The sequence below is a fragment of the Triplophysa rosa genome, linkage group LG2 (assembly GCF_024868665.1).
Source record: "Triplophysa rosa linkage group LG2, Trosa_1v2, whole genome shotgun sequence".
NCBI lineage: Eukaryota > Metazoa > Chordata > Actinopteri > Cypriniformes > Nemacheilidae > Triplophysa > Triplophysa rosa.
The window spans coordinates 6405283-6421873 of NC_079891.1; the positions used below are offsets into that span (position 1 = coordinate 6405283).

Sequence of the window (16591 nt, forward strand, 5' to 3'; positions counted from 1 at the left end):
GGAATTTTATTGAACAAACCTCCCACTGACAACAGTATTTATTTAAAAAATGAAAAACTCAAAATGCACTGTTCCAAATTATTATGCACAACAGAGTTTGAAAACATTTCATAGGTTGTAAAAAACTGAAAATGCTCATTTGTTGAATTTGCAGCATTAGGAGGTCATATTTACTGAAATCAAAAGCTATTTCAATCAAAAACATCCTAACAGGGCAAGTTACATGTTAACATAGGACCCCTTCTTTGATATCACCTTCACAATTCTTGCATCCATTGAACTTGTGAGTTTTTGGATATAGTTTCTGATTGAATTTCTTTGCAGGATGTCAGAATAGCCTCCCAGAGCTGCTGTTTTGATGCTAACTGCCTCCCACCATCATAGATCTTTCGCTTGAGGATGCTCCAAAGGTTCTCAATAGGGTTGAGGTCAGGGGAGGATGGTGGCCACACCATGAGTTTCTCTCCTTTTATGCCCATAGCAGCCAATGACACGGAGGTATTCTTTGCAGCATGAGATGGTGCATTGTCATGCATGAAGATGATTTTGCTACGGAAGGCATGGTTCTTCTTTTTGTACCATGGAAGAAAGTGCTCAGTCAGAAACTCTACATACCTTGCAGAGTTCATTTTCACACCTACAGGGACCCTAAAGGGGCCCACCAGCTGTCTCCCCATGATTCCAGCCCAAAACATGACTCTGCCACCTCCTTGCTGACGTCGGGACATGGTGGCCATCCACCAACCATCCATCTGGACCATCCAGGGTTGCACGGCACTCATCAGTAAACAAGACTGTTTGAAAATTAGTCTTCATGTATGTGTGGGCCCACTGCAACCGCTTCTGCTTGTGAGCATTGGTTAGGGGTGGCCGAATAGTAGGTTTATGCACAACTGCAAGCATCTGGAGGATCCTACACCTTGAGGTTTTCGGGACTCCCGAGGCACCAGCAGCTTCAAATACCTGTTTGCTGCTTTGCAATGGCATTTTTGCAGCTGCTCTCTTAATCCGATGAATTTGTCTGGAAGAAACCTTCCTCATTCTGCCTTTATCTGCACGAACCCTTCTGTGCTCTGAATCAGCCACAAATGTCTTCACAGTACGATGATCTCGCTTAAGTTTTCGTGAAATATCTAATGTTTTCATACCTTGTCCAACACATTGCACTATTTGACGCTTTTCGGCAGCAGACAGATCCTTTTTCTTTCCCATATTGCTTGAAACCTGTGGCCTGCTTAATAATGTGGAACGTCCTTCTTAAGTAGTTTTCCTTTAATTGGGCTCACCTGGCAAACTACTTATCACAGGTGTCTGAGATTGATTTCAGTGATCCAAAGAGCACTGAGACACAATACCATCCATAAGTTTAATTGAACAATATAAAATTAAATGTTTACGACACTTAAATCCAATTTGCATAATAATTTGGAACGCAGTGTATTGGGGTGTGCTTTAAATCTCTATAGTCATGGTGATGTAGTACTTATATTTCCAGACTCTGGACCTTTGGCATAAATTCTGGTCCATTTTGTGCTTGATTCTAAAGAACAAGACATTTATTTGTCTAAAATAAAGGAAAAATCTATTATTAACCGAATTGCTGTTTATCCAGATGTAATATGTACTGATTATTTTACATCAATAACAAAATTAAAAACTAAACCCCAAGCTTAGTAATCATATATTTGCGTTTGACAGTAAGGCTCCTGGGCAGAGTAGCAACACATTGTATAAACAGACGTTTGTGAGTGTTACAAGGCACACCTCATCATTGGAGAGCACAGTGACCGCTCTCATCTCATGCTTTTCACTTGTCATTTGCACAGTGGCATGAAACCTAATGGAACAGGAACTTGCATGTAATCCTTGAATTGTGCATACATACAAGTAGGGTAGGCACATATTTATGCTAAATTTGTTTTTGTTCATTCTGATATGAGTTGAAAAAAAAACATTCAGCTTCACATTTTTCCATCGGTCTAGCATGTACCCTGACTACAGACCCAGTGTCTTAAACAGAGAACAGGATCACAATCCTCACCTCATTTAGCACAAACTTATTATATTATAATAAGCTAATAGTTTATAATTATTATAAACTAATAAGTTAATAATCAAATATCAGCTGTTGTTTGATCTTTAAAAAATGATTGCACTGCCAGGTACTGTACCGTCTGGTGACCTGCAGTATGGTCTCTTGTGGTCAAGAGTAGCCATCTACAGAAGGTAGTCAACCAGAATGCTTTCTACTGAGTGCTGCCGATGGGGAAGGGCGGCAGTTAAAAACATTTACATGTGAAACTAGTTCGCGAAATTTCCACCAGGAGGCACAAAGAGAGAGTTTGCGCCTTCAGTACTTAACCACATGTACTGTGAAACAGTGAAATTCAATGTGATAAATTCATTATTAAATGACAGGAGGAAACACATTAAAGATTAAAACAAGAGTTATTCACGTTTATAATATAACAAAAAAACGCGATATAGGAGGAGAATTGAGCCAAATGCAGGACATAGTAAAGTAATCATTAAATCATTAGAACAAAAATCATTAGAACAAACGTGTTATGATCACAGAGGTTCATATAAGGATCATTTTTTTCTGCCAGTCTAAAGCGACTGCATATGCCTGATAGTTATAAGAACACATTAATATAGTAAAAAAATAACCATGCACTGTCTTTACTGTCCTAAGAGCAAACTATTGAACCGTTTGATTGTTTTTAAAAAGTTCCATAACCACAGTTTAATACGTCCCTTTCCGCGGGAAAGCTTTTATAATACATGTATCTTTATTTAAGGACAATCTCATTTCCAGGTCGATGGCTCTGTTGAGTTACCTGCTTGTTGTTGCTGACCGACGCAACGTCCGGTGGAGGTTGCAGCCGGCAGCTTGGTCCGTCCAAGACCCAGGGGCGGATTAGTGATTTGGGGGCCCTAGGCAAATCCATGTATGGGGCCCCAACTATGCACCATTTTACATTACTGCAACCCATATTTTTCTTCCTCCTCAAAGCACACAACTTTTCATCCCCAGTCAAAGTGACAGGGGAAAACTAAGCTTAATAAACACAGATACTCACTAATTAAAAAATATATAATAATGAATGCCCAAATGAAAAACATGGAAAAAATACATCTGGGATTACTATATACAAAGTGTGCCATCTTTCTGTGTGTTTTTTGTGGCTTACAACCCGTCATGCATTTAAATGTGACCAAATTTCTGTACTAGTGTGTACAGTATGAATCGTTAGCACTGTACTGACGTTATTATATTATGTCTTTATGTGCTCATCGGTCTGCGCAGCGGAGTCAAACCTTTCTATCTTTGAACTGGCCCTTTCCCAAGAGCACAGCGCTCTTTGTTTGACAGATGTTTTGGTCGTCAGTTGTAAGGAACCACCCACTGGTCCAATGACGGTATCCAGAGGCCTGGTGAAGGTTTCACATGTGTTCTTGTTGTTCCTTTGTTTAGGGAAACAATATTTGAATGAAAGCATATTTAATTTAATTACCTCCATTTTATCTGACTCCAATTTAATAATATATTGACTTCTCATTTAGTTTTAATTCATTTTACTTATAGCAATTATGAAATTTGGGTATATGTTTGATTCTCCTGCTTTACTCTGAACTATATTCATTCATCCGATTCTCATGTCGCTTAGAGTCTCGCACCGGCCGTTTATACACGGATCTCAAGGTCACAAACTGCAGTCATTATAACGGTGTTGTCGGTGTTCATGGTGAAATACTCACTGGCGCATTATCATTGCTCGTGGCCGGGAGAGTGCTGCGTCTGGCGGGAGAGAGAGGCACTGCTGCTGTAGGAGCAGCGGTGGAGTTTCTGAGGGGAAAAAGAAGAGACTTTGGAAACAATATTTTGCAAATCATCTTTTTTCCTCTCTGCTGGTGTAGCTGCGTTTCTTTGTTGTTTTATTTTCCTGCGACTTTAACTTCATTTTGCAGCTAATGTACCTCACAGTGACACTCTCGCTGTGGGCAGTTCTACTAATTCCGCCGCTGCGTTCACTTTCTCTAGCTAGTGTCGAAGTCGAACTCGTCTCGCGCATATACGGTGCTAATGGAATGGTCCTGACACGAACTCAGAGTGGTGGAAGAACCCAAATGCAGGCAACAGCGGTGATGAATGGGTTAACACAACAGACTTTAATATAAAGGGCGATACAAAGAAAAAACCCACGAGGGGGTACAAACACAATAACTAAAGACTTTACCAAAGACAAAAGAAAAACTTCCCGCAATGGGGCAAAACAGAACTAAGGCAAAACTAAACTCACATTAGGGGAACAGACATCAAAATGAGGACGCGAACACGAGGCTATAGAAAACACAGGCACATATGCACAGGGTACATATGCACAGGGTACATGTACAAACACAGTACATCCAGGGTACACGTACATAGTACAATACACGAGCACAAGACAAAGAAACAAGAGGGCATTTATAGGTAAGACAAACAAGGGATAACGAGCTAGGGCAGGTGGGAAACATTAGACACGGAAGGAAAGTGTAACCAATTTTAGGGGTATAAAAATGAATTACAGTATAATAAGAACTGGGATCAAGAATAAACCACGGCCAGAATCAGAAGATATCAAAAAATGTTAGGAGCCAACGCGTTGAGCAGCAATAATGAACCAGACAGAGGAATAAATGTTGAGTAACCACTCTTGCATTTGTTTCATACAATGAAAAATAAATGTTCAGTTTACATAACTTAAGAAATAATAAACCAAATTGACCAGAAAACAAATAAATGTGTGCACACAAAAAAAATAAATGTGTCCGTTGGGGCCCTTTTCAATTTTTTTCCTTTTTTTATCGTTGCAGGTTTAACCTGATGTTAAATGTCCAAAGAATTGTAAGGTGAATGTGCGAGTGTGTGTACGTGTGTATCTCCTTGTCTGCGTCTTTTCCTTCAAAGGGTTTGGCTCGCCATCTGACACAATCAGGATAACGTCCTGGTCCTCGGAATTTTCCCGTCCTCTCAAAAAAACCTGACCTATAAACAAGGTCATACTTATTATAATCTCAATTTCAAATGCATCATTAAAGGCTTAAGTGTCATGCCGTTACACATTGCATCAACCCTCATACCTATATTTTAAATCTTAATAAATCTCAAATCTTCAGTTTCAGTTGTACAACATTAAACATTCAAAAATATCAAAAATTCAAATATGAGAACTAAACATTCAAGAACTCACATGTGTTACCGTTCACATTAACAGCAATTCTATAATACTCATGTTAAGTATCCATTAACATGCAAAACATATCATATCATATCATATCCATATCAAAACAGGATAACATGACACGCAAATTAAAACAACAGTAATTACCCATAATGAGTGGCTTTCAGAGATATCAAGGAAATGTGCTTAATCACTTCTCATACACTATAGGCCTACTAGCGTGAGAGAAACTGCACCAAAATTTACCCTCCTAGTAACTTTAAACTCACATGGATTATCAAATTACTTCTTGTGTTAAATTGGCAATATAAAAATAAAAAAACTTCCCTTTGCATCGGCTTAAAATAATAGCCGCAGTATACATGTTCAACCATTGCACCATTAATCGCCTCAATCCACTCCATTAGCATCTCTATCGCTTCCGCTAACACACTGAGAAACAGCACAGTAACCCCAAAATAGCTAAAAGGGATATATATATATTTCTCACCGTTGTTCTGTATTTCAAAGTCCGAGCACGTGGATGCTAAGGCGCTTGCAGCAGCTCACAAGGTGGAAAGATAAGTGGTTAGCCGCCGTAGCTCGTCTCCGTTGTTCAGTCACTAAGCTCCGAACTCTCAATAAGCAATTATACTGCTCTTATATCTCTCTGCTATCATGGGTTTCTCTTTTTTTCCCCTTTCTCCGCCCTTTTAGCAGTTAGCTGCTCTCTCTTATTTTTATTATTATTTTTTTTTACAGAGATCCGAGCGACCGGAACAACAACTCAACTGGGACTTCACCTCCAAGCTGACAACTGAACGTGACCTGCGTAGCTCATAATTGGCTGTCTAGGGCTAAGCACTCCCCACATGAGGTCATATGAACTGAGCGATGCATTAAAATAAAATAGGACAGTTATAACTTTGCCAATGTAAATAATTAACTCAAATAGTCTCTTTTAAATCGTGTTTGTTTTTTCTTCATCTGGGCTACAAAAGCAATACATGAATCGAGAGGGGCGGGGCCAATGACAAGACACTGGAGAGAACGCATATTATTGTCAACAGGACAATAATATGTTTCTCTCCACAAATAACCAAAGGCTTTGTCATGGCTCTTCCACAGGACCAAGAAACACATGACTAATAGAGGCAGAGCCATGAAAGGTCCACTCTTATCTATAATTTGGGGGGGGGGGGGGAGTGCCTTCGTACAGATTTAATAACGTAAAACGTTAACAGGGATATCCCGACTATTTTGATGATTACTTAAGGCTCTATGTTGCTGCTGACATGGCTTATTGGTTAAGTCCACCCCTTCTTTTAGGAGGCCCCCTGGTAGCTTGGTGCCCCAGGTGATTGCCTACCTTTGCCTAATGAGTAAGTCCGCCCCTGCCAAGACCGTCGAGTCGAGGGTGCAAATCTCAAATTCAAAGTCTACTCCTGATGCAAGTTGAACCAATTTAACTTATTTTATGTTATTATTTAGCAAATAGGCTCTATATCAAGTTGATAAATCCATTATAGTTTGCTGTAAACGAAAACAGTGGGGAAACAAAAAGCATGTGATCCGAGCGGGCAAGCTCTTAAAGGGACAGCAGCATAATAAATATTTCAGTTTTAATGCTCATCAAACAACAAAAAAACGAAGACTTAACAGACTCACTGCTCCTGACTGATCAACTTTAATATTATTTTATCTATATTTCAGTATACTGTGAAGACTATGAAGTGTTATTTTACAGTTGACTCCTTTATTCCGTTTCTGTACCTAATAACCAAACCACAGTTAGACCAACCTGAAACACCTAAAAAGCACTGTTCATTTTATTTGTGTGTTTGCTTTATTACATTTATTTGTGCTTTTGCTCATAATTTGATCATTTGTTCTAATTTTATTTATTTAATTATGAGCTTATTTATTAAGATTGCATAGGTAAGAAAAACTAATAACTAGAGGTGCACCGATTGACCGGCCAGAGACCGGAATCGGCCGGTTTTTCGTATGATCAGTCTCACGTCTCGCCGATTCCAAGCCGAACTTCTGTTGCCCGTGATGCGGGCAAGAACGTCACAGCCATCAGTACAGTCAAAGCCGCAAGTAAACATGTAAACGTGCGTGCGCACAGCCTGCCTTTCACGGCTTGTTTATAGTCGCATGTGGGTCCACCGGACCGCGAGTCTCTGCTGACTGACGCGCATCTCTCATGTCCGCTGACTGCACACGCGTGCACACGCATCATGTATTGTACAGACTGTAGTTCATCTCTCGCTGCTCCGTCTACATGGTATATATGCTAACAGTGATGCTAAACTCTGACACATGCTAAACTCCCGTTGAAGTCGTTCACTCTGTGTAAAACAAACGTAAATTCCATTCAACCTTATTCCTTGTCTTACGTTAAAACTGTGGTCATTTCACCTACGTAAAATGACATTCAACACGACTTCTACTTGTTTTTAAAAATCCAAAATATAAAAAAATGAATAAATCAACCAATATATGTGATATATATCTGATTGAGTTCTTTACTAACACAAAAAAACTTCAAATGCTATACATGTTTAGAGTAGAATTCACTCATAAGAGTTTTAACTTTTTTATTGAAGTTGCAGCAAAAATCAACCCACTTCTTTTAATACTACAGACCCAAGATAAAGACAATTTATTTTACATTTCAGAAAAAAATGAAATAAAGCAATGTTAGTTTCATAAACAGAAACAGACAAGAATAAAGTTGAAGTAGGCTATTTTATTGTTATCTTAGACTTTTGTGAGATGAGTACAAAAATGAAAAAGGTAAATTAAGTGACATGTTTAGTTGTATTTTATTATTTGTACTTCTTTTCAGTCACAGAGTTATTCAATTTAAGAGTTGTTTGGGAAAGAGAAGATTCTGTAATTTAATGCAGATTGGAGAACTGCATTTAGGGAAATTTGGGGAAATTGTACTAATGTTCAATCATTTATTCAATGAAAATAAAAAAATGTGTATTGAAGAAAAGTTCATATGGTTTTATATACAGTATACTGTCAATTATAGTTTGTGGATAGAAAATCGGAATCGGCAAAAATCGGAATCGGCAGGTTTCACTTGTAATAACATCGGAATCGGCAAAGAAAATTGCAATCGGTGCATCTCTACTAATAACTAGAGATTATTATTTATTTATTACTTTTGTGGTGGGTAAATAAACTTTTTGTCAGGGCCAGTAAATATGTAGAAATTAATGTATGCATAATAATCTTCATAATCGTGCAACCATGATTATTCCTCAGACTATAATCGTTCCAACAAAATCTATAATCTAAACTATTGATTATTGTAACAAGAATAACACAGAGTAGGAAGGAAGAGGCTGGAATCAGGGATGACTACTGCTGGCAAGCAAGCCTTTTTATTCTCAAACACAAAATAACACTTGCGCTTCTCGCGCTAATCTTAACTGTCCTTTTCAGACTCGTAAACTCAGTCCTTTCCGTCTTGCTTCCGGGTTGTCGCTCACTCTCCTTGTCCGCGTCTACCAGCAGTAGTCCTGATCTCTCTCCTCGATCGGCTCTGCCTCAGTGGCTTTTATGCCTCCCCACGCCACTTGCTGGAATGAGACACAGGTGTTCGTGATTTTCGTCTGCCACACTCAATCCCCGCTCGTCTCCTCACTCTCTCTCCCGCTGCAGACTTCGCTAAACCACACCCCTTCTGCCGCATACCCCCACCACCCGACTAAGGCCGCGGAGCCATCCGGCCTGCAGCCTCCCTCCCCCCTGCCTGGAGAGGAAGTCGGCCACAGCCATCTGTGCACCCGGCCTGTGGATCACCTTGAATTTGAAGGGCTGAAGAGCTAGATACCAACGGGTGATCCGGGCGTTGGTATCCTTCATGCGGTGGAGCCACTGGAGAGGAGCGTGGTCTGAACAGAGGGTGAATTCCCACCCCAAGAGGTAATATCTGAGGGTGAGGACGGCCCACCTGATGGCCAAACACTCCTTCTCAATGGTGCTGTACCTCGCTTCCCTCTTGGAGAGCTTGCGGCTGAGGTTCAGCACCGGCCGTTCCTCACCCTCCACCTCCTGGGACAGGACTGCACCCAGCTCCCTGTCCGACGCGTCGGTCTGCAGGAAAAAAGGGAGAGAAAAGTTAAGAGAATGTAGGAGCGGCCCGCCGCACAGAGCAGCCTTCAATTGGTTAAAGGCCTGCTGGCACCGCTCCGTCCACTGGACCGGATCTGGTGCTTCCTTTTTAGTGAGATCAGTCAGCGGGTTGGTGAGCTCCGAATATTTAGGTACAAACATTCTATAATATCCCACCAACCCCAGGAACTGTCTCACCTCCTTTTTGGTCTTGGGGCTCGGGCAGGCTGCAATCGCTGCAGTCTTATTAATTTGGGGACGCACCTGCCCGTGACCCAAGTGGACCCAAGCCCAGATACTTGACCTCCACCCGCCCAATTGCGCACTTCTTTGGATTCGCCGTGAGCCCGGCCTCCCTCAGCGACCTCAGGACCGCCCTCAGATGCACCATATGCCGCTGCCAGTCGTTGCTGTGGATGATAATATCATCCAGATAGGCAGCAGCGTATGTCGCATGGGGTCGGAGGATCCGATCCATGAGACGCTGGAAGGTGGCCGGAGCCCCAAACAATCCGAACGGAAGTGTCACGAATTGGTGTAAACCAAACGGCGTGGTGAAGGCTGTCTTTTCTTTGGATACTGGTGTTAGGGGGATCTGCCAGTAACCTTTTGTTAAATCCAGTGTCGAATAAAAGTGAGCAGCACCCAGCTGGTCCAACAATTCGTCGACTCGCGGCATCGGGTAAGCAGCGAATTTTGATACGGCGTTAACCTTGCGATATTCCACGCAGAACCTAACCGAGCTGTCGGTTTTGGGCACCAAAACTATCGGGCTCGCCCAGTCACTGGTGGACTCTTCTATTACTCCCAAATCTAACATGGCGTCATGGGTTTCCTCCTGAACCACCTTTTTTTTGTGTTCAGGTAAACGGTAGGGTCTACTACGCACCACTACCCCAGGCTCGGTTTCGACATGGTGCTGTATGAGGTTCGTTCAGCCAGGAAGGGGAGAGAACACGTCGGCAAACTCCGCTTGCAGGTGGGCCAGGTCAGTGAGCTGTGAGGGTGGTCTCCCCCTGGGGCCAGGGCAATGGATTGTGGTTTTACATTTGCCTCCGGCCCGAGATCCTCCTCTGCGGACACCACCGTCGCCAGCATCACTGCCTCCACCTCGCTCCATTTTTTTAGGAGGTTGAGGTGGTAGATTTGATGTGCCCCCCCCATCTGATCGGATAACCTCATAATCGAGATCGCCAACTTGCCGTGTGACCTCGAAGGGTCCTTGCCACTTTGCAAGTAATTTGGAGGAAGACGTTGGGAGCAATACAAGCACTTTCTCTCCCGGCGTGAATTTTCTCAGGTTAGAGCCCCGGTTATACAGACGGCTCTGTTTGTCCTGGGCCTGTAGCAAATTCTCCAGAGATAGCCGCCCCAGTGTCTGGAGTTTTTCTCTCAGGTCCAAGACATACTGAATTTCGTTTTTGCTCGATGAAGGTCCATCCTCCCAAGTCTCCTTCAGGACGTCTAGAACCCCTCGGGGTTGACGCCCATACAGAAGTTCGAAAGGGGAAAACCCCGTGGAGGCTTGGGGGACCTCCCGTACTGCAAATAAGAGGGGCTCTAACCACTTATCCCAATTCTTGGAGTCCTCGTGCACGAATTTACGAATCATAGTCTTCAACGTGCGATTAAATCGTTCCACCAACCCGTCCGTTTGTGGGTGAAAGACGCTGGTGCGAATCGATTTAATGCCTAATAATTCGTAAAGTTCGCGTAACGTACGTGACATGAACGCCATGCCTTGATCTGTGAGGATCTCGCGGGGATCCCCACCCAGGAGATGATACGAAACAGTGCCTCCGCCACACTCTTGGCAGAAATGCTACGGAGCGGCACTGCTTCGGGGTACTGTGTCGCATAGTCCACCAGGACCAATGTGAAACGGTAGCCTCGTGCAGATCGCGCTAACGGCCCGATGAGGTCCATACCAATTCTCTCGAAGGGGACCTGCGTCAACGGGAGAGGGCGCAATGGCGCTTTTGGGGTGGCCGGTGGGTTCACCAACTGACATTCCCGGCAAGACGCGCACCACCTGCGAACGTTGTCTTGAATGCCCGGCCAAAAGAATTGGGCCATGAGGCGACTTAGTGTATTGCCCTGCCCTAAATGACCTGCCATAGGGTTACTATGAGCCGCCTGGAAAAGCATTTCCCGGCGGCTCTTTGGAATCAACAACTGGGTTATATCCTCTTTTGTCTGAGTGTCTTGGGTCACTCGATATAACCGATTATTCCTGATAGCAAAATACGGATAGGAGAGAGGACGTGCAGGCTGAACCAGCTGCCCGTCGATGGATGCGACCTGCTCAAACGCTCGCTTCAGCGTCGCATCCTGGGCCTGCTCCAGGGGGAAGTCATCCCGATCCGAGAGGAGTAACCTCTCGATCTTGCGCGCCTCCCCTGAGTCAGGTGCCGATGGGGCCGGTTCCACACTGCCCGTGTGCACGCAACCTCCCCTCCCGTGCTTCCTCTTTAACCAAGATACATCCGCACAAAGTAGTCCCAATAATTTAGGAAAAGCCGGCCAATTCATCCCCAGAATTAGCGGATGTCTGAGGTGAGGATTAACCGCCACCTCCACACTATGCTTTTTTCCTCTAAATTTAATGGGCAGCCTCGTTAGGGAGTATTTTACCACATCCCCGTGCACACACCGCAACTGAACCTCGCGGCTTTTACCTCCTGCCGCGAGCCGAACCAGATTTTGGTGGATGGAGGTCTGGTTACAACCTGAATCCACCAACGCCTGGTAGGTACCCCCCCAATACTCACGGGTATCTGGTACAGGCCAGCCGAACCAGGGGCAGCCCGTGGCATGTCAGGGACCCGGATTAGAGTTCCCACCTCCATCACTGGACACCGATCGATGAAGTGATCCGGGTCCCCGCAACGCCAACACGCCGGCCCAGACCTTCCCGCCGCCCTGGCGGCAGTGGGTGAGACAGACGGCTGGTGTGAGGAGGCCGAGACAGTCGGTGTGGTATCCGTGGCCTCCATGCCGGAAGGCCACGTAGACACAGCGCCTCCCACCTCCATCCGTCCAGATCCATACCCTCCTCGGCCACGAAGAGGGCCTCTTCCTGGGAAAGGCGGCCGGGTCCGGGGCGCGGGTACCGGCCGGTTCGTTGGTGGTGGTAGTGTGCGCGGTGTGGAGAGAGACACCGTGGGGAGAGACTCCCCGATTCCAGGGCACGCGACCAGGTGATCCTCCGTCCAGCGACGCCGGTCTGTGGCACTGGACCCACCCCGCCGTCTTCCGGGGCAGGCAGGTGATGAATTGTTCCAGCACCACCTTGTCGATGATGTCCCCGACGCCGCTTCCCTCAGCCACCAGCCATTTGCGACAGGAGTCCCGGAGCTGCTGAGCGAGCAGGTAGGGCCGGCCGGCTTCTGCCAACCCCAGTGACCGAAATCGCTGGCGGTGTTGCTCTGGGCTCCGGCCGACCCGCTGCAGAATGGCCTTCTTCAGCTCAGCATACACCAGGAGGCTCTCTGGGGGGAGTTGTTGCGCCGCCACCTGCGCCTCGCCGGAGAGAAGGGGTATCAGCCGGAGGGCCCACTGGTCCCTTGGCCATTCGCTGGACTCGGCGGCCCGCTCGTAGAGCTCCAGGAACGCCTCGGGATCATCATGTGGGCCCATCTTCTGCAGCATCAGGTGGATCGGTGGGGCTGGTCCGCTGGTACCCCCGTCTGAGCCCCCCGGTGCATCCAGCTCCGGAACGCCTCGCGGTCCTCCTGTTGGGCCCGCAGAATCGCCTGGAACCGGCTGTCCTGGTCCTCCCGCAGCTGTAACAGGGCCCGGTGTTGTTCCTGGTGGAGGACTGCGAGGGATGTAATCACCTCCGCAAACGGCGAGGTCGGCGGACTCATCCCACCGGCTGCGGCACTCCTGCATCCTTCCATTACTCCCGGGTTTCGGCACCACTGTAACAAGAATAACACAGAGTAGGAAGGAAGAGACTGGAATCAGGGATGACTACTGCTGGCAAGTAAGCCTTTTTATTCTCAAACAGAAAATAACACTTGCGCTTCTCGCGCTAATCTTGACTGTCCTTTTCAGACTTGTAAACTCAGTCCTTTCCGTCTCGCTTCCGGGTTGTCGCTCACTCTCCTCATCCGTGTCTACCAGCAGTAGTCCCGATCTCTCTCCTCGATCGGCTCTGCCTCAGTGGCTTTTATGCCTCCCCACGCCACTTGCTGGAATGAGACACAGGTGTTCATGATTTTCGTCTGCCACACTCAATCCCCGCTCGTCTCCTCATTCTCTCTCCCGCTGCAGACTTTGCTAAACCACGCCCCTTCTGCCACAATTATTTTGATAATCGTATAATCATTTTATTGTTTTTCAGATTAAACAATTAATCGGATAAAAAGCATAATTTTTTAATGGGGTCTGTGCACACGGAGCAATGATGTATTTCACAGCCAGCTCTGTTACATCTGGCACTCCTAGCGTCCATAGAGAACAGTGCCGTTTTTTACTCGGTTGCTTCAAGATGCACATAGGATTACGGTCAACAATGTGATTCAAATTATCCGAACACTACGTCACATATCGACAACCAAAAAGGAGAAGGGCTTCATACATTTACCTTTATGCATTTGGCAGACGCTTTAATCCAAAGTGATTTACATTGCATAATACTATACATTTGTTTCTGTGTATGTGCAATCCCTGGCGTGACGTCACAGACCAACTAATCGATGATGACATTCGTTGACAACTAATTTCATAATAGATTCTTATTGATTTTATCGATTAGTTGTTGCAGACCTAATCTAAGTGAAAACAAAATACCTGTGGTGAAGGTAATCTGACAGTACAGAGTGGGACGTGCGTAATATTTTGAAAAAAGTCATGCAGTGATAGTGCTAGCTAAACTATAGCGCAGTCTGATGAACGTTTGTGTACAGTATGTATGCTCTGGGAAGAAGAGTCTGAACAGTCAATGTTGTCTATAATGTGAAGTATTATTGAGCAAAAAGAAAAAAAGAAATGCAACTACACAACTAAATACAATCATTTTAAACTTTTGAAACTAAAGTTATTCAGTGATAGTTTTTTTAATTCAGTGAATATTTCTTTATGAAAATTGGCACATTGTAATGCCAGGGGATGATGCATTTGGCAGATGATTTTATCCAAAGTGAACAGTAGCTTTTTGTGTAGCACATTAGGTTGTGCTATAAAACCTATACTGTAACTGTTGCATTACGACCGTATAGGTCCTTTGTCCAGTCCTTCAAGTATGATATTTAGAAGCATTTTTAAATTAGCGCCCTTGCCGGCAGCAGACGATTTAAAAAAAAATGTTTGCCTTGATGATTTGTGGTGTTTAACGTGTGCGATGTAGCGTTGTTTCATTAGGTCAGTTGGTAGAGCCTTCCAATACACACATACCAGGGCTCTCAAGTTTTATCAAAAGTTTGGAGTGAGATCACATCTGTAAGGAGAGGAGCCAATCAAAGTTTTAGCAGCGGCCCCTCAGCCCCACCCAATTGACCTGTCCCCCTTCGTTCTTGTTGCTACGTTCGACAAACTTTTAGGTATAAGCCATGCACTCTCTGAGGAAACAGTTAAGAATTTTGGGAAAAATTACAGGCAGAAAGGTGTGCAATATGCATTCAAGGGATACATTCAGGATTTGAGATAACTGTAACAATAATTTTACCTATATTTGCATCCACACCAGCAGACGATAATGTTACGTTAATTCTAAACTTGCACGATGCAGTAACTGTCACACAAGTGGATGTATGACCTAAATGTGGTATATTAAGTGTTTATATTTACTCCGAAATTTGTAGTAATGACAATTTTAGAGAGAGAGTAACTTTGGGCTGATAATGATAATCGCTAATTCTTCCACATTGGAAGCCGATAAGCAATATATTGGCTGATACAGTATCTAAAGATTAATATAGAATATTCTGAGATTGAAACAAAAGGCAAAAAGTGGACAACTACTTTTATTTTTAAAAACATTGACTGCAGAAAACAAGGTAACCATTAGTTCTCTTTTTTCCCTGAAAATCATGTACAAAGCCTACTTTACACTAGTTAAAGATTCTTTAACTTTTAAACTTTGCTGGTATATTTTTATTTAATAAACACATTAGCCTATAGATGTTCTTCCAGAGCAACCCAGAAAAGTGTTCTTAATAGCCACAAGTCTAACAGGTCTCGAGACAGAAAGCATTCAGACAGCAGTCTGATTCAAACAAAATTAACTTGTTTCTATAATTTACCCATTCATAAATATCTACAATACTGTACCTACATGAACAATGTTTTGCTAATAAACAAACGGCGCAACGCAATATTAGAATGCATTAGAACCCATTTTAATTTTACATTTTGTCCACACTGGCTGCGGTGCGACGCGACACAACAAACCCATTAAGAACAAGCTGTTGTCATGTTGTGTTGTGTCGTGCATGGTGTAGACACGGTGTAACAGTGTCAGGACTTGACATTAAGCATTGTCATGTGGTTGTCCTTCGGATAAGTAAACTTGTCATTCACTTGTCCGAGTACAAAAATTACTTGTTCAAAGATAAAAAAATGATATTTCATTTGAATTCGCAATATGATTGTTTCGGATCTAGATTGGTCAAGTTAGCTTCTAAGTATTTTAACTAGTGTCCGCTTTGGCCGCCTGAATGTGATTATAGGCCTACTCTCCGTGACTGCTATAACAAAAGCAAGCAGTAATTATTATTAGCGTTAAGGCTGTAGGTTAGCTTTTTTTGCACATAGCACTGGTGCTAGAAAGGTTTAAAGTTTGGTAGCACAGGTCAAACTGTAGGAGCACAAGTATAAATCATCTGTTGCCATCATTAAAAAAAATATGCAAGTGCAGTTCATCATGAATAAACTGACAAAAGGCATTATATTATATGTTACATACAGATGGATAAATTAGGGCCATATCATTTTTAAATTAAATTTGTTTGAATATTTCTAAGTTCTGTGTTTTTCCTTTTTTACTATACAATAGTGGTATATTTGTCAACATAAATTACTGTAGTATACTATAGTATTTACTATAGTAAACTGCAGTAAAATTCTTAGACACTATTGTGTTTTTGAACTTTACTATAGTATACAGTGTTTATCAATTTACTACAAGGGCACTACAATTTTAAATAGCAAATATTATAGTACACTACAGTATTTTTTATCTGAGTGTTCAATTTAACGGGACTTTTATTTTGACGGGTCTTCGGGAAGACTCAAGTTTTTGTGTG

At 43.5% G+C, this 16591-nt stretch overlaps 1 protein-coding gene across 1 annotated transcript; it reads right to left on the reverse strand.

The window, feature by feature from the left end:
* Positions 1-8597: 8597 nt before the first annotated feature.
* LOC130547009 (uncharacterized) lies at positions 8598-13235 on the reverse strand. The gene is made up of 2 exons (XM_057322633.1): positions 12113-13235; positions 8598-8806 (listed from the first exon to the last, which is right to left on the reverse strand). Exon 1 carries the CDS (start codon positions 13233-13235, stop codon positions 12159-12161), a length of 1077 nt encoding a protein of 358 aa, XP_057178616.1. The 3' UTR covers positions 8598-8806; positions 12113-12158.
* Positions 13236-16591: the final 3356 nt, after the last annotated feature.

Coding starts and splice junctions, on each gene's coding strand:
- LOC130547009 (XM_057322633.1), bottom strand. CDS start 13,235: ATGCAGGAGTGCCGCAGCCGGTGGGATGAGTCCGCCGACCTCGCCGTT.